Here is a 24,720-nt window from a genome sequence, read left to right as displayed (position 1 = left end):
GCCGTGGCCGAACGACGTGTGCGAAATGCGCGGCGCACGATCATCCGAGCGAGAACTGCGCATCCGAAACCCTCACTTGTGTAAACTGCGGGGGGCCGCATGCAGCGTACTCCCGCAAGTGCGAAAAATTCCAACTAGAGAAAAAGATTATAAACATTAAGGTCACTGAGAACATCACCTTTCCAGAGGCGAGAAAGAGGTTCGCCTCTTTCCCTCTGGGGAGGTACGCCGACGCAGCTCGCCGGGGGGCGGAGCGGCGTCTGGTTTCCACAGGGACCCAGTTCAGCGAGTCTGACCTGGTCCCTCCTCCGCCCCCCCCTGGGTTGCCTCGGGCAGTCCAACCTGCCACGACGCCGCCTGCTGAGGCAGCAGCGGTTGTGGTGGCCACGTCTTCCGTCGGGACCGGTGCCGCTCCCGCCCCTGTCTCCCCGTCCTCCAGTGCGTTGGAGGGTACCGAGGTGATGGACACCACGGGCCCCGCACCGGCTCCCACCGCCACCGCACCGCCCGTGCCACTTTTGGCGTTCCCGACGCCTGCGGCGGTGGCGGCTCAAGCGAAGGGCTCCCGAAGGGGGGCCAAGTCCGGGGGGCCCGGTCCGTCGGGCACCCCTCGGACATCTGACGACGAGATGGACGTCGGGCCGTTCCTGCCTGCAACGCAGCGCAAGGAGCGGCCACCGACTTCCAAGCCTACAGAAAGGCCCAAAAAGCCCAATCCAAGAGTAACAGCCCCGAAAGACGACACATGAACACACACGAACACACACATTCCAGTCATTCTTAAATTTAAATAATGGGAACAGAAAATATTATCCAATGGAACTGCAGAGGCCTCCTTAAAAATCTTGACGATGTGTATGAGATTCTGCATGCCAGTCAGCCAAGTATTATGTGTCTCCAGGAAACCCACCTCAACTCTAAACAAACAAATTTCCTAAATAGGTACATGGTATTCAGAAAGGACAGGGTTGGCTGCACCCACTCTTCAGGAGGTGTGGCCATTATCGCCCGGAAATCATTAGCATGCCACCCTGTCACTTTAAACACTGTCCTCGAGGCTGTAGCGATCCGTACCATAATATTTAATAGGTTGATAACGGTATGCTCTATTTACATCTCTCCTGATTTTGCACTTCTGAGCTCTGATTTCGAGGCACTGGTTGACCAGCTGCCCGAACCATACATACTAACAGGCGACCTTAATGCGCACAACTCTCTTTGGGGCTCCACCAGAACGGATGCCCGAGGTCGCCTGATAGAGAAGTTCCTTACATCCTCCGGAGCATGCCTTTTCAACAAAAAACAGCCTACATACCATAACTTAGGACACAATACATACTCGCATCTTGACTTGGCTATTGGTTCCGCAGTTCTCTTTCCATGTCTTGATTGGGGTGTGGGCACAGACCCATATGGTAGTGACCATTTCCCCACTTCATTAACGTATATAGGTATAGGCCCGAGCAGTCCATCTTCCCATAAAAGGTTTAATGAATCACAAGCAAACTGGAGCACATTCACACAAACATCTCAACTACACCACACATCCATAAAACACCTACACGTGGAGGAAGCCGCCCAACTCGTCACGGCGCACATCCTCGACGCCGCCGAAAAGTCCATTCCCCAGGCCTCCAGTGGGTCCCGCTGCCCAAGGAGGCCCTGGTGGAACGAGGACTGCAGGCGGGCGCGAGAGGCCCAGAACAAGGCGTGGGGTGTCCTTCGCCGGTACCCCACGTCAGACAACCTCATTTCTTTTAAACGGGCAAAAGCTTTTGGGAAGCGAGTGCGTCGTGAGGCGAAAAGGGAGAGTTGGCGCACCTTCCTCACTTCCATCAATTCATACACTGATACACACAAAGTCTGGACACGAATACGAAAACTAAAAGGACAACAGACACACAGCCTGCCCCTGGTTAGTACAACAGGGGACACACTGGAAGACCAGGCTAACACACTTGCACAACACTTCGAACACGTGTCCAGTTCAGCACACTACACGAACACTTTCATGAAACACAAAACATCTGCAGAAAAAAAGCCCTTACACGACAAAGACAGATCAAAAACTTCCTACAACTCTGAATTCACTCTCTATGAGTTGAGGGCTGCCCTGAGCACGTGCAAACCTTCAGCTCCAGGCGCAGATAAGATTACATACACCATGATACAGCACCTACACCGAGACACTCTTGAAACACTCTTACACCTATACAATAAAATATGGCTTTCGGGGCACATTCCTCGCTCTTGGAGGGAGGCCATAGTAGTGGCTGTCCTAAAGGAAGGGAAGGACCCTTCCTCTCCTGCCAGTTATCGCCCCATTGCCCTGACAAGCTGCCTGTGTAAGCTCTTCGAGAAGATGATAAACAGGAGACTTGTGTACTTCTTAGAGTACAATGGTCTTCTCGAGAGTTGCCAGGCGGGCTTCAGGGCGGGGCGATCTACCAACGATCAACTCGTTGCATTAGAGGCGTATATAAAAGATGCTTTCCTCCATAAGCAGTACTGTATGATAGTATTCTTTGATCTAGAAAAGGCGTATGATACTGCTTGGAGGTATGGTATCCTCATCGACCTAAAGTCCTTTGGCATAAGGGGTAACATGATGAACACGCTTTCTAGTTACATGTCCGAAAGGACGTTTCGCGTGCGACTTGGAACTGCACTTTCTAGGGTTCATGTGCAGGAAAACGGCGTGCCGCAAGGTGGAGTTTTAAGTTGCACCCTTTTTATTGTAAAAATGAATTCCCTCAGGAAGGTGTTGCCACCATCGATTTCCTGCTCCGTTTATGTAGACGACGTACAATTATCCTTTAAGTCTTGTAACCTCTCTGTCTGCGAGCGCCAAGTCCAGCTTGGTGTTAACAAGCTAGCTGGTTGGGCAGACAGCAACGGTTTTAAATTTAATCCAGGGAAGTGCACTTGTGTCTTATTTTCCAAGAGGCGTGGCATCCGGCCGGATCCAGACATTCATCTCAATGGTGTCTCGATTCCTGTCAAGAAAGAACACAAGTTTTTAGGTATAATCTTTGACGAAAAGCTCACGTTTATCCCACATATAAAACAACTAAAACATAAATGCTTAAAAACAATGAATATCCTGAAGGTTCTGTCGCACATTTCTTTTGGTGCTGACAAACAACTTCTTTTACGTGTTTTTACCAGCTTGATAGGCTCACGACTGGACTATGGTAGCGTTGTCTATGGGTCAGCCACTAAAACATCCCTCAGAATGCTGGACCCCGTGCTTCATCTAGGGCTCCGCTTGTCGTGTGGTGCCTTTCGGACTAGTCCAGTCGAAAGTCTGTATGTAGAGTGCAACAAATGGAGCCTAGAACGTCAGCGAGCCTACACAGACCTGCTTTATGCTTTTAAAATCTCATCAATGCCTCACCATCCTTTTACGTCAGTTTTTTATGATACATCAATATCTCAACTTCTTACTAATCGCCCATCAGTCTCTGCTCCCTTCGCTTTCAGAGTAAGAGAAGAAGCGTCACAACTTGATGTCATGTTCTCAGACACCATCAAAACCTCCTCTACTGAACTTCTAGTACCGTGGCAGCTTCGCCCGATATCATGTGATGTATCTTTTAAAAGTGTCGAGATAAACAGAGTGCCTAGAAGCGCGATCGTGCAACATTTCTTGTCCCTGCAGCACAAATAAAAGTGTGCTGAATTTTACACAGATGCTTCTAAAACTGCCACAACTGTTTCCTGTGCTGCGCATGGTGGTGGTACCTTTAATGTCTGTAGAACTATGAATAGAAATACAAGTATCTTTACGGCAGAGGCCTATGGCATACTTCTTGTAGTTAAACATATTGTTCTAAGTCGAATTCCGAAATCTGTAATTTATACTGATTCTTTAAGTGTTGTGCGTACATTATCCTCACAGAAGTCTAAAAACCATGTGGTCAATACTCTCATTAGTACTATTATGACTGTGCATGCGTTAAACCTTGAGGTGACCGTGTGCTGGGTGCCAGGGCACTCTGGAATTCCAGGTAATGAGACCGCAGACCGAATGGCGGGCGCTGCTGCCCTTACAACAACAGTTGACATAACAACAATACCCTACACCGACCTCAAATCACACATCAGACAACACCTTCGCACAACATGGCAAGCGCACTGGAATCAACAGACTGACAACAAACTACACATTATAAAGCCACTCTTGGGAGCATACACCACGGATACTCACAACAGACACAACGAAGTTACCCTGGCTCGATTACGGATAGGCCACACGCATGCAACACATTCCCACCTGCTCACGGGATCTCCAAGACCCCTGTGTAGCAGGTGCGGGGAGGGCCTATCCGTAGTCCACATACTAATAACATGCAAGGCACTTCACACAACACGACACAAACACTTCAGAGAACTCTACAGACAACATATCCCACTACACCCATCGCTGTTTCTAGGTGACGATGCCAGTGTTTCTATGAAACGTGTGTTTGATTATTTGTCAGATGTTAAGTTTTTAAACCTTATCTCATATCACGCGTAATCAAATCTGGCCCTATACACCAGCCATCACCATTACCTTTAATTGATTTTACAATGTCCGATTTACATGTTTTTATACCTACCTTTTTATGGTAATCACTTCGCTTCATTATATAACTTCTTTTCTGGCGCTCTTTGCCCTCGCTGGCCTTGCGCCATGAAACACCAACCATCATCATCATAAATCCGTGTTCCAATTACGTATGACGGCACCTAGGCCTTTGTTTTGTACATATATTTATGTCTAAAATATGGATAACGTTTTCCTGGGTCGAGTAACATGTACGAGTATCAGCCATTGCAGAGTTAATTTGCTGCGAAGCTAACAGGGGCGGGGTAAATTTTTGTTCGGGCTGCAACTAGTGAAATCTGCAGACAAGCGGTAGCAGAAAAACAGACACCTTTATTGATTTCTCTACGGCGACGGGGTGCACTGATAATAATGCAAATGATATACTCGAAATATATCTTATGCAGCATGCAGATCTATTAACAATGGCGACCACGATTACTTTAACGGGGAATGCGACTTAGCGCATCCTAGACGGGCGGTTTAAATAAAGGGTCTGCTTGACTGCCACGCATCATTGGGAGTTTCAGCAGACGGAGCAACCTCGCTTCTGTCTCCAACATGAATGTAACCCCGGTAACACGCAAAAACGATATTCTTAGGTTTCTGTGGAAATCTGCCCACCCTCATGAACTACAACGATCATCACGTTTGACGTTTAAACACCTGGGATGATTTAAATTTCTGTGACAGAATCCCGAAGTCATGAATAATATTGGCGAGGCACAATTTTAAAATAAAAAATCTATGTAACTTATGTCTTGAATGGCCCATAGAAAATGTTTGTGGCCGGTTTCATTAGCGTTCAGCAAAGCCAGAATTGTTTTCTAGGTGTTACAGGGGCTCTTAATCATTGTCACCGAATGGCATCCTCTGGTGTCAGATATTGTAAGGTTTCTCACATTTTTGCGTTGCAAATACGATGTGGATGAAGACACAAACGATGCGTAGGAAGTTAAAAGCTGTCCCTTATCTGGTACGGTATATGTCCCGGCAAAACAATTGATATTTTTTAGACGTTCGTGTGAGTTTTTGGTCTCCAGTCTTTCCAGTTACACGGGGTTGCTGCTGTAATAAACGGGGAACCGGCGACGTGTATTTTGATAAAGTCGCGATAAACGAAAAAATGAAGGAGCGTGACTGTTTTAAACCGGGAAACTGCTACAATGTTTGTAACATTCGCGTATTTGGTAAAGGCAGGGTTTAACGCACTTTCGTGTGCAAGTATTCAATAATCACACCTGTGCGACTATTTTTTTGAAATTGCCTCAAGAAGTTGACATGCCCCATTTTGTCTGATGCAGATAAGATACATTTTTTTCCGCGCTAGCTGCTAGCTAGGGAATTCACGGTGAGCATTCCGGGTGTTGAAGTCTCCGCTACGGCACTATTTGTTTAAGCCATCCTGCTACCAATTCGCATCTACTTGTGATTCCGGGATGACACAGATAGCTTCCCCCGCTCTCAGTTCCTTACATACGTCTATTCGGCAACTGAAAGCAACTGATAAGTCTACTTTTTCAACTAATGCTCGCAAGTTTCAACAGAAGAAACTTTTCTCTATAATGACCTTTATCTATACCTGCCTATGCTAACTAACCTTAAAGGAGCCATGAAGAGAAAACACAAGTTTGGTTCATTCGAAAGATTGCCTCGTTAGAACCATAACGACACCACTTATAACGCAAACTTCGCTCAAATAAGCTACATAATTAGGAAAAACGGGAATGGTCATGCGACCCACCAGCTCATTTCCCGTAACAGAACCTATGCCGTCACATGGGCTAAGCTCTGCGATTGGCGGAGGCCGGCAAAAGCAAACGCATGTTAGGCAGGGCTTACAGCTTGCATAGCGAGCTAAATGCCCGTGAAACATACTGCACATTCTTTTTATGACAAAGAACGGTGGAGTAAACGGTTGAAGGTCCGAACGAACTCGCAAGCGTGTGCGCCAATGCGTACGAAACTAGCGCGCCGGCCGAGCTCGACATCTCGCCGTCGCGCAGACGAATTTTCGGGTTCGAGGCTCTTCGGGGCCAACGAACCGTTCCAGCACGCACAGCCGCGACCTTGCTTCGTATCGTAATCCCTTCACAGGAGGTTGGCCGTCATATCGCCAACCAGCAAAGGTAAAAATAGAAACGAGGGGAGTAAGGAACAGCAAGAAGCGACGAGATAGTGCCAGTCGTCGCGTAAGTTTCGAATGGTGTTGGTTTGCTGCTGTCGTTACGAGCTCGTTTCCAGTTTACAACCACTGAAAACTTCAGTTTGTTCAGTTACGGCAGGGACCCTTACGTTAGCTCACTCCTGGAACATGCTGGCGCTCGTTGCCGACTTCGTCAAATCGCTCTGACCTTGGGGAAAAAATTCCGTAAACACCGCGCATTGACGCTCGTATCTTTCTGGTCGAAGCAGACAGCTCGCGCGAACGGCTTTCCATACACGACACTGGCCAACTGGCATAAGTGATACTGCTACTGAAATTGAACTATTATTAACCGTAATCAAAATACGGCACATACGTACCAGTCTATATTCGTCCGTCGCGACGGGGCTGACGAGGCAGCGGTGCCGACGGCTGGGCGTTCGTCTGTTGTGGCTATCGCGGAATGGTCGCTTTCCCGTCCACCGCGTATCCCACAACCCTTGCCGCTCGTGCACTTAGAAGCATTGAGCGTTTTTGTGGTGTGAGGTTGTTAAATGCAAGCCCGAGCTCCTCGGCGAGAGTTTTGTTCTCCGGATCAGGCGATTCCATGACTAGGGCTGCGGGTGCACTAGGTTTTACTAGTATTTTTAAAATGGCCGCCGTCTCGATCGACTCCCGCGTGTGGGTGCTATATGGAGTCGACATACTAAGTATCTGTTTCATGGACCGGCTCTATGACGCCATTGTACACGTCACGGAATGTTCAATTTTAGCGGGAGATTTAAAATTTTGGCTTAAATTGCCTTATTTATCAGTGAATAAAGCATCATTTGCTTCCGGGAAAGCGCTTGGGGTACTATGAAACGCCTAATCTTTGGAATAAAACAAACTTTTGTTTTCTCTTCATGGCTCCTTTAACCGGCAACTGCTGTTTTTGATTGCCACTTTGCAAAAGATCCCGTGTAAAATAAATAAATCACTACCCGCGAAGTAGTTCCCTTCAATGCAATACACAGTGAGCCTTAACGATTTTAAACTTATTCTCGAGATTCATATGCACCCCTCTCCGTAACGGCTAAATGCTATACACTAGAAAATTGACTCTGAAATCGAAATACAAGTCAGCGACACTAACTGAATACTCAACAATCAGTTATTGTGCAACGTCTAAAATAGCGGCTTCCAAAACAACGGGTCTGAGAAAGTTTAACATTAATCTAGTTACCTGAAGCTTTCTTTCAGAGATGCACATTCTGCAGAGAAATACTGCAATAACTATGTAAAGATAGAAGGCACAGTATTCCGCTGTGATTTCAGCAAATTCTGAGGGAATGGTTTAAGCGATTTGGACATATGCAGCTGTACTAAGTCAAAGCAAAATTGTTATGTTTAACGCACCGAAACTGCACCCTGGCCTTGAGGCGCACCGTACTGAATGGGTACAGATTAATTCGAAACTCCCGGGGATCTTTAAAGGGCGCCAAAATCGCGACACACGAGCGTTTCTGTTATTCGTCTCCATCTGATAAGCAGTCACCGCAGCCGTGATCCAAACCCAAGTGCTTGGCTCAGCAGTACTACATGTGCGCACCGCAGTAACGAATATTTTGAGTGAGCGGTGTGCCACTCTTCTTGAAAACCGCCCTCACATTTGCCGTTGACTTAATCTTCGCACTACTATCATTCCTTTCAGCGCACTTCCAAAATATGGCACTATCAGCCCATCACTGATGAACGCGGGATCTTTAAGGCAGCTACACGTAATTGATGGCTACACCGTAGTGGTAATCAGAGTGTGTGCAAGACTGCAGGAAAATGGACAGATGTATTCCCTACTCAAAGGCGGTAGGAGCTTCCTTGTGACGAAGCATTGGTCTCTTTCCCTAGCGAGTCGGAACTACGCCGGCGTGCCTTTAAGGAGGTGTTGACAATGTCGATGTCGCTGTATTCTTATGTGGTGGATTATCTGCGTACTTGCGCAGACGACCGCTTTTTGCAATTGCGGAGTTTGGGGCGTCAGAATATGTAGAATTTGGGGCGTCAGAATATTACGTTGCTTAGTGGTATGATATGCACCACTGGGAATGGGTTTGGGCCTCACTTTTGCAAATGCGGTGCTTTTCTCAAAATCATTCGGGCTATCCGGCATGGTATAAACCAAAGAAAGGTCGACCGTTTGGCATTTGACGTGCATAATATAGCTAACGGAACAGTGCAGGGAAGGTAAATCTGTGCGTCATTTGAAGTTTGTGAAGCTCACAGGAAAACGGGTTTACAGTTGGGGACTGCTCCTGAATGCTGATGTCGCGACTTCGCATCGCTGAGCACTTATCTTGACGTAGTTGGCTCCATCGCTTCCCGGCGTTGTAGTTCGCGCCCCCGAAATACCATAAGCTGTTCGAAGTTTGTCTCGTGAATGCCAGTTGCTAGATGAAGAATCATGATTCGGAGTCAGGTCCATAGGCATCTTCGACCACTGATGAAATCTAACTACCAATCTTTTGGTAGCGCTCGAACCAGAATCTCTTGTAGCATGGAGCAGTATGTTGTTGAGCTCCTTCCGAGGGCTTTCAGAGTTTCAGAATGAACTTGAATCCGGTCATAGAGGTTTCTAAATCTTTGTAAGTCGGAGGATGAATCCACTGTTTGTAACTTCATGAGTGCGTGCATGTGGTATTGAGAGAGAGAAAGAGAGAGAAAAATATTTTTATTTCTCCAGCAGAGGCTGATGTGTGGGCGTCGCCCCGTGGAAGGCGTCCCTAGTCCGGGATGCCTTGACTTCTTCTGGCCGTCCGTGCTCGGGTCACCAACTTAAGCTGGATATCCGGGTCCTGGCTGGCCAGGGAAGCCCTCCACTGCTCGAAGGTTTGAGGTTTGTTTGGAAATGGGGGGACAAGTCTGGTGTTCGTTGGTACTCCCACAGTATATGGTAGAGGGTGCCAGGCTGGGCACAGTGAGCACAGAGGGAAGCGTGTTGGGTGGGGAAGATGAGGTGCAGGCGGGTGGGATGTGGATAGGTACTCGTTTGGAGCCGCCGCCAAGTTGTAGCGTCCTCTCTGTAGAGGCGCCAGTGTGGTGGTGGGAGACGATGGCGAGTTTGCCGGTAATGCGCGAGAATCTCCGTGTCGCAACTCAGTGGGTGGGGTTGATCCTGAGGGGGTAAACATTGGCCACCGTCGGCAATGGCTTGGTGTATCATATCGCGAGCCGCGGCGTGAGCCGCATCAGTGCCGGGGATGGCGGCGTGTCCAGGAGCCCAAACAATGCGGATGTCAGGGGTCGTTGAGGAGTTTTTGAGGATGTGAAGTGCTGATGAAGAAATTCGGCAAATTTGGTAATTTCGGCAGGCTGTATGCGAATCGGTGAGGATGGTTACTTGGTCAGGGCGGGATGTGGCGGCCAGGGCAATGGCTATTTCTCCGGCGACATCGATTGAGCTTGTGGTAGTAGTGGCGGCAGTGACGCATTGGCCAGTATGAGTAACTACGCAGGCTACGTGGCCGGCGCGCCCAGGGTAGGGGGTAGCATCTATATATAGGGCGCTGGGGTCTTTGCCGTATCGCGCAGTCAGGGCTCGAGCACGGGCAGCCCGGCGGCCAAGGTGGTAGTTGGCGTGCATATTGCGAGGAATTGGGGCCACCCGGATGCCATCTCGCAGGGCTAGAGGAATGCGTTGTTTTTGTTCCCCCGGGGGTATCGGACGGAGTCCTAATGCTTTAAGGATTTGTCGACCAGTGGGAATCAATTGCAGGCGCCGTAGTTGAGCTGAATGATGGGCTTCTTGCAGCTCTTCCCACGTGTTGTGAACTCACAAGGCGAGTAGTTTGTGGGTCGCAGTAGCAGTGGGTAGGCCAAGCGCAGTTTTGTACGCTTGGCGAATCATTGTGTTGAGCCGAGCCTTTTCTGTTGTTTTCAGAGCGAGGTACGGGGTTCCGTAGGTAATGCGGCTAATAAGCAAAGCTTGCACTGTCTGTAGGGTATCGTGCTCTTTAAGGCCTCGACGGCGGTTGGAAATGCGTTGCAGAAGGTGCATCAGTTGTGACAGGGTTTTATGGTTTTATACAGAGGGGGAATTGTGTGCAGTCCAGAGTCGTTTTAGGTATTGTGAGACACAACACCCGCAGTTCCGTGACGTTGGCGACTGGCTACCCTGCAATGGCCAGTTGAGGTTCAGGTATACCTCGAGCAGATTTGTGGGAAGGCTGGGAGTGGAGCATTAGCAAAGCCGATTTTTCGTGTGTGCACTGGAGGCCTCGTGTCTGAAGGTAGTGAAAGGTAGCAGTAATCGCTTGCTGCAAGGCGTCTTGCTGCTCTCCAATGGAGCCAGTAGGCGTCCAGACGGTAAGGTCATCCGCATCTAGTGCGTGTTTAATGTGGGGAATTGACTGCAATTTCGGTGGGAGGTCCTTCATGGCGATGTTAAATATTAGTGGCGAGATGACTGACCCTTGCGGAGTACCTTTCGCGTGAATCGTGAAAGCGGACGATCGAAGATATCCAATACCAATTGTCGCAGTACGGTACGTTAAGAAGGCCTTGACGTAGTCATACATGCGCTGTCCACGTCCGAGAGATGCGAGTCCTGCAAGTATTGGCGAGTGTGAAACGTTATCGAAAGCACCTTTGATGTCCAGAGTGAGTATGCCGCGCTTGTGGGATGACGTGAGGCGATCAATAATGTCCGACTTAAGTTGGATTAAAATATCTTGCGAGGACAGATGGGGTCGAAAGCCAAACATGGTCATTGGGAACAGATCATTATCCTCGATGTGTGCTACCAAGCGGTTATGCACTAAATGTTCGTACAGTTTCCTACCACACGATGTCAGTGAAATGGGGCGAAGGTTCCCTGGACTCAATGGTTTCTTAGGCTTTGGGAATATCCGCGTGCCGCCAGAGTTGTGGTAGAGTACCCGCATTCCATTGTTTGTTGATATACTCTAATAAAGCTTCAAGGGGGGCTGTATCGAGATTGCGCAAGTATTTGTTCTGGATGCGGCCTTTACCCGGTGTGGTATTGCGGGTGAGGTTCCGCACTACTGCCTCAATTTCTGGAAGGGTGAAGGGCGCATCGAGGTCAGCGTTTGGGGGGCCTGTGTAAGGAGCATAGGGCAGGGACAAGTCCCCGTCTGGTCGTGTCCATGGTTTCCTGAGCTCCTCTAGAAGTTCTTGTTCCGTGCCGGGATAGTTTTGTATGAGGCGGCGCAGTTGGTGGGCCGCTGCAGTTTTGGTTTCGTTGTTGCCCATTAGGGATCTGAGCAGATGCCAAGTTCGCCGCGTGCCTCGCGTTCCTTGGAGCTTTGTACAAAATTGAGCCCAATTTTGCTGGCTCAGATGCTGGGCATAATCCGCACTCTCCTTGGTTAACTTAGCAATACGAAGGCGGAGTCGCCGATTGGTCCTTCGAGTTTTCCATCACGTGATTAGACCACGGCGGGCAGCCCAAAGATGATCGAGGAGAGTTTCTACCACCGGGGTGTCATGAGTCAGCGGGATTTTTTTTTGCTCTTCCGTGCTGTGTGCAGGATGGCAGCTGACCATTCTTCGATGTCAATAATAGATTGGGCAGGAGTGTCATGACGAAATTGTGTCCAATCCGTTAAGCGTGCAGTGCCAAGACGAGCTTTTGTAGCTTTTGTGTGAGGCAGCTGCAGGCTGATAATGTGGTGATCACTCCCTAATGTGTCTGGGAGGCACGTCCAAATTGTGTCTGTAACATTATAAGTCATAGTCAAGTCCGTGGAAGAGTCACGAGATACGCTGTTGCCTATACGGGTGATTGTGCTGGGAGAATTGCATAGGTGCACGTTGTTTTGCCGTATGGCTTCGTAAACCTGCGTGCCTTTCTTGCTGTCCTTGGGGTAACCGCAGGTAGTGTGGTGGGCATTAAAATCTCCTACAATTACAAGCGCATGGTCTTTGGTGCGTTGCCGCACGATGCAAATGAGTGGGAGTAACGTGGGGAGCATTTGAGAGGGTGGACTGTAGATGTTCAGAACAAAAGTGCTTTTAAGCTGGCGAGTGCCCGGGAGGAGGCCCACGAACACATAGTCTAAATCAGTGGGAAGGGTGTGGATTTGGGCAGGCTGGTGCGATTGCACTAATATGGCCGTTCGACCGGCAGAGCCGGAGACAAATGTGAAGTATCCTTGCAGGCGGGGGTTTTCTGTGTCCGTTTCTTGAAGCGCAATGAGAGTGGGAGGATTGGGTAGAACATATTGAGTACATGCTGCTTGTTGCGATATGATCTGCAGTTCCATTGCCAGAGAGAAAGGTGCGAGGGAATGTGGCACTTACTGCGTTGGGTGTTCTTGGGAGAAGTGCTCATCGTCAGATTCGTCCATTGCTATGAGCTGGCTGATGGAGCTTGGTGCTCCCGCGGGATGCGGCGTTTCGGCTCTGGTGAGGCGGGGAGATCTGACTGGCTTTCAAGGGCAGCTATGCGTTCCGAGAGGGCTTGGCCGGTATCACGTATGAGGCTTTCAAGGCGAGCAATGTCCGGCGATGTGAAGGGGTTTGGGGGGGGGGTAGGGTTGGCAGAAGAAGGTGCGGCTGGTGGAGGGGTAGTTTGGGGGGGGATACGGTTTTGCTGAGTAGTTCTTCTAAACGCTTTTCAAGGTTGGCGGTGCGTTCTGCCTGGGCTGTCAACAGTTGACTGAGCTGGACATTTTCTTCTCGAAGTGCGGTGATCATGGCTTGGCTGTCGAGGTCGGGCTGCGTAAGAGGGGGCAACGGAGGAGTTAGTTGGTGGGGTTTGGTGCTGGCTAGCAACATGGCTCCATGGCTTCGCTAGTGGTGGTGGTGAAGGGGGCGGAGCGGCGGCGACTGTATTTGAGGGGGTGGATCGCGGTTGGGTGATACGTGGGCTGGAGTTTGGCAAGTCGTTCACGCACTCGTAAGGGGGGTGGAGGAGGCCTGAGTTTCTTTCGACACTCTTTGCTTGCCCTTGGGTGTTTTCAGGGCACACAATTTGCATTTCGGAACGCATTGGTGATTGTCGCTCGGATCGCGTTCGTGACACTGGGGACAGATGCGGACGTCAGGGTTTGGGCATACGTCGCGGCGGTGACCCACGTCCCCGCAGGTCGCGCAGCAATGTATACAGTGGCGGTATGCCCGACATCTGGTTTGCAGACCATAAAGATTGACGTAGAAAGGGATGTGTGGTAATTAGAAGGTGAGCACTGCTGTCGTAGACGAGACAAGCACTCGGGCATGGATGATTCTGTGACGTGGGGAGGCGATGATGTCCGGTAGCTGCTGGGTAGTTGTGCCTGGGTCCAGGCAAGTGATTACAGCACGAACAGTGCCAGGGAAGGCTTCAAGTACGGCGCGAGCGTATATGTACCAGTGCCGAGTTGAATGTTGGTAACCTCGCTAAGGGGTGCTAGCCACCATAAGGTTCTGTGTGGCCTGGACTTGTAGCGCGACTTGCTGGTAAAAGATGTTTTGCGGGATGTTGCTGGCCTGTTAAAGCCCGTGCGTGAGTTCGCGATCACTCCATGTGGCAAGTCTCAGGCCATCGCGAGGACGATAGACAACTTTATAGTCTGTTTCGGGTAGTCGGGGAGCAGAAACCTTGCGAGGGAGTGCCAGTGGCTCACTTACTTAGTGCACAGGGGAATTGGAGGCAAGCAACGGTGGCTCGGGCTATGTGGCTTCGACGCAGCGTTGCCTGAGCAGAGTTTTCCATGGTCCGGGATGATAGATTGTCCTACCGCTGTTTTCGTCATAGTCCATTGTGTTTGCGCACGGTGCTGGCGGGTTGGTGAGCGAAGATGGATCGGCGGCGGCGTTAGGCTTACCGCGCCAGGTGGTGTAGACTGGGGTTTTAGGCCATTACTTGGGCACTCGTTGGTCAACGGCGAAGATTCTGCTGTCTATCGATGCGCGCAATTCTTAGCTGCACATTGATGACAGTTTTTGCTTGGTTTCCACAAAACCCGCACTTAACTACCAATAAAGCAGAGACAGATGATCGAAGGGGGCTCAGCGGTAGATCTTCGTCTTCTTCTCTGTGGTATTGAACAACGATGCCTGATGTCCTGACCCCTGCTTTAATAGCGCTATCGCGTCATTGTTGCATTCTTCTGTCGGCCCCATTCCTAATATTGTAGGAGCAGATTTTCCACTTAAAAGATTGATTAAATGCTGACATTACTCCGTATGATCGAAATTCGCGGTTTGTGTGAATATTAGTCGGAAACTGGCTCCAGAATTGCAGCCAGTTTCGTCTATCTCCACCCAATGTGGTCAGTTTAACGGTTAGTAGCTTTGGGGAGAATTGGTGGTGGGAGTGGCTCAGAAGGTATAATGGCAGAATCGTCGCTGTGATTGTCACGGTAACGAAAACAAAGTTCCACCATAATTTAGACAATTCTGTAGTTGAAGGCTGCTAAGTTGTCGGTGGTCTCCAGATAAATGCACTCGTCCAGCTTTTGGATCTGTCGGAATAGAAAATCTATCCGCTTCACAGAAATAGCAACATCCATCTGTGTGATAAGGTCTCCAGTGCAGAGGCCTTCTTTGAAGTTCCGAACGATCCCATCCAGCTTCTCCCGCAGTGTGTTTCGTCACCGTAACGTCCTTTCAGTGGAGGTGGTCGTGGGTCAAAAGAATCTGGTCCGCCGGAGCTGGAATTGTCGTAATTAGGTAGCGGTCCTGCTGCTTGTCGTCTCCGACGTGAATTCCCGGGTTTCAGCACCAGTTATGGCAATCTATGTCGAAGAGACAAAGACCTCGATGCAAAGAAGGTTGACCTTGTAGACCGCAGTGGCTTTATTCGTGATTCTGAGAAGGATGAAGCAACTGGAGCGAGCTGCCCGCGTGACGACCGCCATCGACGATGATCGGCGCAGCAGCGACTATGATACGAAAGTTTCTACAGTCTAGAAAAGTTCGTTACGGCGTTGGCGTTTCTGTGGCACTCCCATAGGAGAAATGTGTGAGGTCTCCACATTTTCAGTTTATAACTACGTGTCCGCTTTGCGTTAAGTCTAGGAACGCTAAACTGGTATGTGTATTCGTCAGTTACTATTAAAAGTTTTTAAATTTCAGAACGAATTCTTTTGTAATTTATTAAATCGGGTCTTGCGCTCAACAGGTGTCAAGCACACAGACGATCGTTTATTCCTTGCATGATGGCGACAGGATGGATGCACCGGGTCATGGAGGGTTTCGACAGCGATATCATTTCTCCTCTACCGACCATTCTCTGAAAGCCAGTGGTAGTGAAGAAATCCAGGGCGCATATCTCTTGGTCATCGACACTGAGCCCGCGCTGCCGCCGGCCAAGTTTGTCTCGCAGCTCGTCCCCCAGCCACCTCACAGTCGTCTTCGCGATGCGGAATGCTTCTTCAGTCATTTCTAACGGGGCAAAATTATTTTCTTGACTCCTGTTCCGCCTCCGAGCAAACAATAAAGGTATGACAGGTACATTCAAATTAGCATTGGCGAAATCCTCTGCTTCGAGAAGCCACGTTTCAATGCAGTAGCTCCGCAGTGCTTCCGTAGTGTCTCATCCGGGTGTTCGCTTTCAGCCAATGAGGGCTCGCTCAAAAAGACCTCTTTGGAACAGACACGCAACGAACAAAACTTAAGAATAACGCCTCAGAAGAAAATTGGCCCCTAGCGTCTCAGAAACACGACTTCCCTGGATGCCTTCTTTGTGTGAACGAAGGTAGAAGGATGTGTTGTCAATTAAAGGACGCTGATGACTCTTACATACACTAAACACTGGGGAGAGAGGGAGGGACAAGCAAGCAATGTCTCCTACAAATCACGCTCCGCACCACCATGTATGTAAAATGGCACTGCTGCTTAGCCGGAAAACAGAAATGCTGCGTGCCCATACGTTTTTAAAGCGTGAATTGGGAAGTATACTTTGGTAATACGAGTCACAATTTAGTTATTTTATGAATAAAAACGAGTTAGGGTTATAAAAACTAGTTTATAAATAAGAAAGTTCGCGCACAAATATTCTGAATGGTATGCGTGGCTGCAGTTTAGCAGCGAACACGTGAGTATTCCACGGTGACACACCCAGTATTGTGTGCTCTGATCCTGTGGTGTCTGTTCAGACGAATCTACGTTATTTCAGGAATCCTTGTCGCGCTATTATTGCTTGGTTTAGCGCTTCTGTTGCCCTTTACACACACCATGTGCTGCAACAAGAAACACCCCCTTTTCTCGTTGCAGAGTGGGAGAAGACAGCGGCTATGTCTGCCAACTGCAGTTCTCTGTACGGTCGTTGCAGTATTGGGCTGTTTCTATGTTTATCAAAACCTTATCATTAAATCTGGGCCGTACCAAAGAGAGACGACAGTGACTGCCTCTGTATTTCATGCAGGGTACATAGGCTCACCACCCGTGCGTGACCAAGCAGCCACAAGAAAGCAGCCTCATGTACCACGAGTGTTGATTTGGACTCAAATTCACAACAAATGGGATTTTGGTCCCGCCGACGGCAACTTCACGAATTTTGAGTGCAGCGCATGTCGCAAGGCCTGCCTTACCACCAATGATCGCCGAACACTGAACGATAGCGACGCCGTGCTCTTTCATGGAAAAGACGTCAACCTGAGAGATATGCCCAAGTGGAGATCTCCGAAACAAATATGGGTCTACTGGTCGATGGAGCCACCTACGTACCCCTACGCCAATTCTCTAAAATACCTGCACAGCACTTTCAACTGGTCGATGACTTATAGGTAAGGACCCTGATCAACTTAGTTATTTGTAATATTTTTGTAGGAATGGAGCGATGGTCTTTTCTATTGAAGTAGTGTCGGATAAGGTGTGTGAAGGCCTTGCACATGAGTTTTGTTGCTTTAATTGGCTTAGTAAGAAGCACTCTGACTTAGTTGGAGTTTCCCTATGAGGAAGATTCAATTATGAACAGGGCCTTATAAATCGCAGCAAACTGGGCCTCATCCGCCTCTGGTTCTCTTTGAAGAACGCAGTGTACAATTGTTTCGCAATAAAGAGTAATTGACTGATTTTTTTCTTGAAAGAGAAAGCCTTATTCTGCGAGCTTCACTTAAAGGTCTCCGGTTTGCGCAGATCGTACTATATAAGTTACTTGAAAATTGAGTTTTGTGGAAGAAATTTTGTAATGTTGAAGTATTTCGAAATGTCGTTTTTATGTGAAAAGCTTTTTTGTATAGAGCAAAGGCACGAGTAAAGCAAGAATAATAAAGCAAAGTTCATGTGAAATCTCAGTCGTAATACATCCATTATTCCTCCCATAGGTTTTGAAAGACGCGTGGGGCGAATAGCGATGTCGAAAAGGATCTTTCAGTTAGGGTTACCTGTATAAAAACGTATTCTTTTCTCGTTTGAGTAAACAATGCGGTGCTTGTGCTTTTCATAAATTGTAGCACCATTATCGCCATTCATATAGCGCTCTCTGCACGGTGCGCCTTGTGCATTCAAGCTGACAGTGAGTAGCCACACAGCGGAACCCGAGCCCTCATACCTAAGCTCTGAACAACCGAAGGTTGTTCACAGGCTTGAAGGTTTCGAGGTTGGTAAAGGCTTGAACGGTTGCCGTCGCAGCCCTCGTAACGCTCCGGCCGATGTGCTCCCTACCTGTAAACCAGACAGGGACCTCCGGGACCGTACTGGTAACCAGGGTAAATTCAGTGAAAAACGTATCGCAGTGTCCTGCTTTATGCTAGGGCGTATGCTATTTTATACCCTTCCCTCTTCCTCACCAAACGAACCGGGCGTGAAAAGGGCCCTCACCGAAGTAGTTGCTTTTCTACCGCTTTATGCCGTGTTGTTTAGGAGACACGAGAGCTTCCCTCGTTAGGTGCTTATACCGTCCGTTAGGTGTTTATATCTTCAGCTGCACCAACGGCCTTCGAATCAGCCTTCCTAGTAGCAAAGTTTATCGAGGATAACGTACTTATCGAGTATAACGTATTTATCTAGTGTAACGTACAAGTCAAAGAACCTCAGATCAGATGACATCCTCGTTAAAGCATGGATAAAAGAAGAAAGCAGTAAACTTGTAAACAAGCATGAGAGAAAATAAATGTTATTCCTGACAGCAGCCTAAACAGCTCACCGGGCGTCATCTTGTTACCGGACCTGCTCAAAAAGCTGTTGTTGACCTTTATGGTATACGCGACCAGGGCGCAACTGCAGCCAGAATAATAATAATCCTACTCGATAGCAAATAAACACCCGCCGCGGTGTCTCAGTGGCTATGGCGTTGTGCTGCGAGCCCAAGGACGCGGGTTTTATTCCCGACCGGGACAGGCGTTTTTCTGATGGAGCTGAAACGCAAAAACTCCCGTGCGTACGAGATTTCGTCGCTCGGTAAAGGTTTCCAGGGGGTTAAATTCAATCCGCAGCACTCCACTACTATGGGCCTCATTGCGTGCGTTGCGTCGGCGCGTAAAACCCAGCAATCAAGCAAATAAACAGCAGAGTATGCCTACCTTTTTGACCGTGAATATGCCTTCGACACCTCGTCGAGTTACAGCATTCTACTGGACCTTTGCTCATTCTGAATCTGTGGCAATATGCTAAATGTTTTAGAGGACTGTATGACTGACAGGACATTCCGACACCGCATAGGGCACCTTCTGTATTCGGAAGAACAGTCCAGGAAATTCACCCTGCAAGAAACTTATCACTTCAACTTGGGATTCTGCCTGTGCGGGTGTAGCCGGAGTAGGTGGTCTTTAGATATAATTCACACCCTGACTACAAGCAAGCGATGCGGCTGCAGTGTGGGGAGTTCGCGATAAAACAGCCAATTGCTGGAGACTCAACCAGATTGTGGTGAATACCACAATGGCGGTTCAACTAACCGAATTGTTGTAGTTTCGACTATCTCGTCTGTTTCGTTAAGGCTACGGTAGAAGAATTTGAGTTCCTGTTAGGTATATGTTCTTACACTGTCTTTATATAAAACCAAGCAATTTTAAAGCGTTGTTTCGTTAAACCGATGCCAGTTTATTGAGAACCTATGGAGTCATGCTGTAATCCCTGTGCAGTGTTGACTGCTCTTTACTCTACGTCACCTCCCGTCTTTAATGTATTTGTAACTGAGGGGGTAGGCAATGAGCCAATATAACATTAAAGAACTGCTAGCAAGCAAGGACACTGGGAATGGCGTGAAAGTCTCTGAAATAGGTATCAATGCTGCGCAATAACTCACCTTTGTGACGGGTGCGAACCATGTGCTTTCAAACCGTCTTTAGAAGCATTTCATTCACTTGTTGAGCACCTAAGTTCTCGGTCGGTGATTATGGCCGGGCAAGATTAGTTGGACTATGAGGATTGGAGTGTGAATGAGTGGCGGAAGAGCGTCAAAATTATACCGAGCAAACTTAACGAGCCGTTTGGGACGCCCACCTATAGAAGGTGTAGAAAGAACCAACATGAAAGCTGGCAGCTTGAATGATTTGGCGGGTGGCTTTATTTTTTTGCTAAATACTTTTGTTCGCAACAGCCGTCCCGTATTCTATGCACGCTGAGATTAAGGGAAGGTTGAATCGTTTTCAATACGAAGGGTTTCAGCAGTGCTTTACAACACGGGAAATCCCTTGAAGCAAGTCAAAACTGAAACGAGCGTCGACCATGGTGTAAAAGACACTGCTCTCGGTTTACTAGCAGCGATTTCAGTTTGTTTTAAAACTTTTTCCCTGCCCAGGATACAATCTGTACTTAATTTACACGCCTTAGCCATACTGCTTCTGGCTCCTCCAGTGCACTGAAGACACTAATGTGTCCTTATAGACGCTCACACTTTTTCGCACTTCGAGCTCCTTTCAGAATGGTCTCCCTAAACACTTGAGTTTTTTGGTAAATTAAGGTATATCTACAAAATCGATGAAGTGAGAGGCCATCAAGTTCGGGTTAGTACCAAGCGCAAACGATATATTTCGGACACCACCAAACCTATTTAGTGAGGTATGCCTTGTCACAGACAGTGACGCGGGATACCCGTATGATACGGTCAGTAGGTATACCGGGCCATTCTTAGCATGGCGGCGCAGAAGCGCTCTCGTCGTTTCGTGATCGTTGGCGGCATGAAACTGTGGGAAAACGCTGATTTCCGGGGCGGACAGTATCGCACCAGAATATTTTAGAAACAGACCGAGTTTTGTGTCCTTCGAGCGAAAGTATGGGTTTTTTCTGTGAAGATATTCTAGTCAAAAAGAGCTAGTTGGCGCTTCAAAAACGCCCTGTCGCATGTGCCAAAGTAGAAAGTAACCTTAGGTAGCAGTTGTCGTTAGTGTGTAGAAAAATAGCTGAATTTATTTGAATTTACACATAAGCTTTCTGCAAATACAACAACGCTGCTTACAGCGTGCTTCCCCGAACGCCAAATTTTTTTCTGATAATAATTTTCACTTGTTGTCTAACTTGGACATAAGATTTATGTTTCCTTCATTCCCTTTGGAATTTTAACAAACCATAAGGCGGAGCGCTAGGCAAGTTGGTACTGCATCGTACACGACTAGAGAGAGAGAATCAACTTTACTGAGCTCGAAAATTGGATGGCGCGCGCAGGCACCAGACGGGGTGGTTCCCTATTCACGGGACCCATATGTATCCAGCAACTCCTGGCCCCTGGCCGTCAGTGCTAGCTGAGTTGGCAGGGCGGGGCTGGACAACAAGGTCTCCCATCGCTCGGGGGGTTGGGGATTGGGGGTGTTGGGGGGAAAGGGCGGTGGGGGGTTCTTGAGGTCTTTGCACTCGGCTATGATGTGTGCCAGAGTGCCTCTTTCCGTTTTGCAGAAAGGGCAGAGTGTGTCGTGCTGCCTCGGGTACATTCGATGTAACAGAACGGGATGCGCCAGCGATCCCGCCTGCATGCGCCGCAGGATCGTTTGCTGTTGCCTGATTAACTGTGGGTGCGGTTCGGGAAGTTTGCACCTCGCGTTTCTATACATCTGAGTAATCTCTTTAAAGCTGGTCACGGGATGCGGTAGCTCAGCCGGCTCGTCCTCGGCCCGGATGGACAGTTCTCGGGCGTGGTCGGCGAGGGCGTTGCCTTCCACCTTCGAGTGAGCCGGTACCCACACGAGCTCGATGGCTCGTCCTGGAGGCTTGTGCTTGGAGATGATGATGATGATCGTTGGATGTTTATGGCGCAAGGCCAACTGGGGCAAAGAGCGCCAAAACAATAGTCGATGATAGGGGTGAAACCTTAAACACTAAGTAAAATCAGCAAAAACAAAAGTAAAATCACAACACGACAATGAGCATGGCTGGTGTATAGGGCCAGATTTCATGATGCGTGATAGGAAATGAGCTTTAAAAACTTGACGTCGGACAAATACTCAAACACACGTTTCACGGAAACAATGGCGTCATCACCTAGGAAAAACGATGGATGTAGGGGGAGATGTTGTCTGTAGAGTTCTCTGAAGTGTTTGTGTCGTGTTGTGTGAAGTGCCTTGCATGTGATTAGTATGTGCACTACGGATAGGGCCTCTCCGCACCTGCCGCACTGGGGTCTAGGAGATCCCGTCAGCAGATACGAGTGCGTCGCATGGGTGTGCCCTATCCGTAGCCTTGCCAAGGCGACTTCTGTGTGTCTGTTGTGTGAGTCAGTTGTGTACCGTCCCAAGTGTGGCTTTATTACGTGTAGTTTGTTGTCTGTCTGTTCGTCCCAGTGTGTTTGCCATGTTCTGCGCAGGTGCTGTTTTATGTGAGGTTTGAGGTCTGTATATGGTACGCTTGTTATGTCGACAGTGTTCCTGAGTGCAGCAGCACCGGCCCTCTCGTCCGCCAACTCGTTCCCAGCGATCCCAGCGTGTCCTGGGACCCAGCAGAGGAGCAGCCGATGCTTCTCCGCATACACCGACATGATAGTGTTGAATACAAGATTAATTATGTGGTTTTTGGGTGGTTTATGCGATGATAATGCGCGAACACTCAAAGAATCTGTGTAGATGATAGAATTGGGAATTTGATTTTCAAGGATATGTCGTACAATCAGTAAAATTCCGTATGCCTCTGCTGAAAAAATTGTTGTGTGCACGCTCATGGTTCTGGCTGCATTGAAATTTGGACCATGAGCAGCGCACGACACCATAGTGGAGGTTTTAGAAGCGTCACTGTAGAATTCAGCACATGGGTATTTGAACTGCAAAGAAAGAAAGTGCTGAAGTATTGCAGCTCGCGGTACCCGATTTTTGTCAAGCTTTATAAAAGAAAGGTCACAGGACACAGGGCGAACTTGCAAAGGCGGTAAAATGTTTAAAGAGGATGACCTGTACACGTCTAAAAACGAAGCACTCAGATCCGAGGCTCGCTCTCTCGCTCGAAGTGAAAAAGGCGAAGTAATGGACGGGCGATTTACAAACAGCACAGATGTGGATGTATCGTTAAGGACAGGATAAAAAGGGTGGTTATTCTGAGATGAAATTTTAAAAGCATAAAGCAAGTCCATGTACGTTCGCTGGTTCTCAAGGCTCCACTTATTACATTCAACATATAGACTCTCGACAGGGCTAGTGCGAAAAGCACCCGACGCAAGCCGTAGCCCCAACTGTAGTACTGGGTCAAGCATTCGCAATGCTGTTTTATTCGCCGACCCATATACCACACTGCCATAGTCCAAACGAGACCCAACCAAAGCAGTATACAAGCGCAGCAGTTCTTTATCGGAACCATAGGATTGGTGTGAGAGAACCTTAAGGATATTCATTGTTTTAAGACATTTTTGTTTTAGTTGTTTCATATGAGAAATAAAGGAAAGTTTTTCATCAAGAATTATACCGAGGAACTTGTGTTCTTTTTTGACCGGAATCGAGACACCATTCAGTTTGATGTCTGGATCTGGCCTGATCCCACGCCTTTTGGAAAACACAACACAAGTGCTCTTGACTGGGTTCAGCTTAAAACCGTTCTGATCTGCCCAGCCTGCTAGTTTGTTGACACCAAGCTGGACTTGGCGTTCGCAGATTGACATATTGCATGATTTAAAAGAAATTTGCACATCATCTACATATATTGTACAGGAAATGGTTCGTGGCAACGCCTTTCGAAGAGAGTTCATCTTGACAATGAACAATGTGCAGCTCAAAACGCCGCCTTGAGGCACGCCGTTTTCCTGCAGGAAAACATTTGAAAGGGCAGTGCCAACTCTCACACGAAAGGTTCGCTCCGCCAGGTAGCTACGAAGTGTATTAAACATATTTCCCGAGACACCGAAGGCTTTTAGGTCGCAAAGTATCCCGTATCGCCAAGCGGTATCGTAGGCTTTCTCGAGATCAAAAAAGACCGTAGCACAAAACTGTTTGTGGACAAAGGCATCCTTTATATACGACTCAAGGGCGACGAGTTGGTCGTTTGTGGATCGCCCCACCCTGAAGCCGGCCTGGCAGCTCTCGAGAAGACCATTATATTCTAAGAAGTACACGAGTCTCCTGTTAATCATCTTCTCGAGAAGCTTGCACAGGCAGCTTGTGAGGGCGATGGGTCGGTAACTGGCGGGAGAAGACGGGTCCTTACCCTCCTTCAAGAACGCCACTACAATAGCCTCCCTCCAAGATTTCGGAATGTGCCCCGAAAGCCATATGTTGTTGTATAAGTGTAGGAGTGTTTCAAGAGTATCTGGGTGTAGGTGTTGTATCATTGTGTATGTAATCTGATCTGCGCCTGGAGCTGAAGGTTTACATGTGCTCAGGGCAGCCTTCAGCTCATAAAGAGTAAATTCAGAGTTGTAACCAGATTTTGACCTGTTATTATCATGTAAGGACTTCTTTTCACAAGTGGTTTTATGTCTCAGGAAAGTGTTTGTGTAGTGTGCAGAGCTGGAAACGTGTTGAAAGTGTTGTGCAAGTGTGTTAGCCTGGTCTTCCAGTGTGTCCCCTGTTGTACTAACCAGGGGCAGGCTGTGTGTCTGTTGTCCTTTTAGTTTTCGTATTCGTGTCCAGACTTTGTGTGTGTCTGTGTACGAGTTAATAGATGTAAGGAAGGTGCGCCAACTGTCTCGTTTTGCCTCACGGCGCAC

General features: G+C 48.3%; 1 protein-coding gene across 5 annotated transcripts in view; it reads left to right on the top strand.

The window, feature by feature from the left end:
- LOC144169015 (alpha-(1,3)-fucosyltransferase C-like) overlaps positions 1 to 24,720 on the top strand; it is a 90,308-nt gene that overhangs the window by 40,764 nt on the left and 24,824 nt on the right. For 3 of the 5 annotated variants that reach the window (XM_077698013.1, XM_077698012.1, XM_077698011.1), the window contains one exon: positions 16,935 to 17,446. In XM_077698013.1, the coding sequence (XP_077554139.1) occupies positions 16,935 to 17,446 (512 nt within the window). Of the gene's footprint in view, positions 1 to 9,456; positions 9,603 to 16,934; positions 17,447 to 24,720 lie in introns of those variants that run through there. The other 2 variants (XR_013322340.1, XR_013322339.1) reach the window with 2 other exon arrangements.

Source organism: Haemaphysalis longicornis, unplaced genomic scaffold (assembly GCF_048455015.1).
Source record: "Haemaphysalis longicornis isolate Haplotype H1 unplaced genomic scaffold, Haemaphysalis longicornis Haplotype H1 scaffold_2, whole genome shotgun sequence".
NCBI classification, from domain to species: Eukaryota; Metazoa; Arthropoda; class Arachnida; order Ixodida; family Ixodidae; genus Haemaphysalis; species Haemaphysalis longicornis.
Note: the sequence above shows the minus strand (reverse complement) of the source record. Positions and strands in the feature narration are given on the sequence as shown.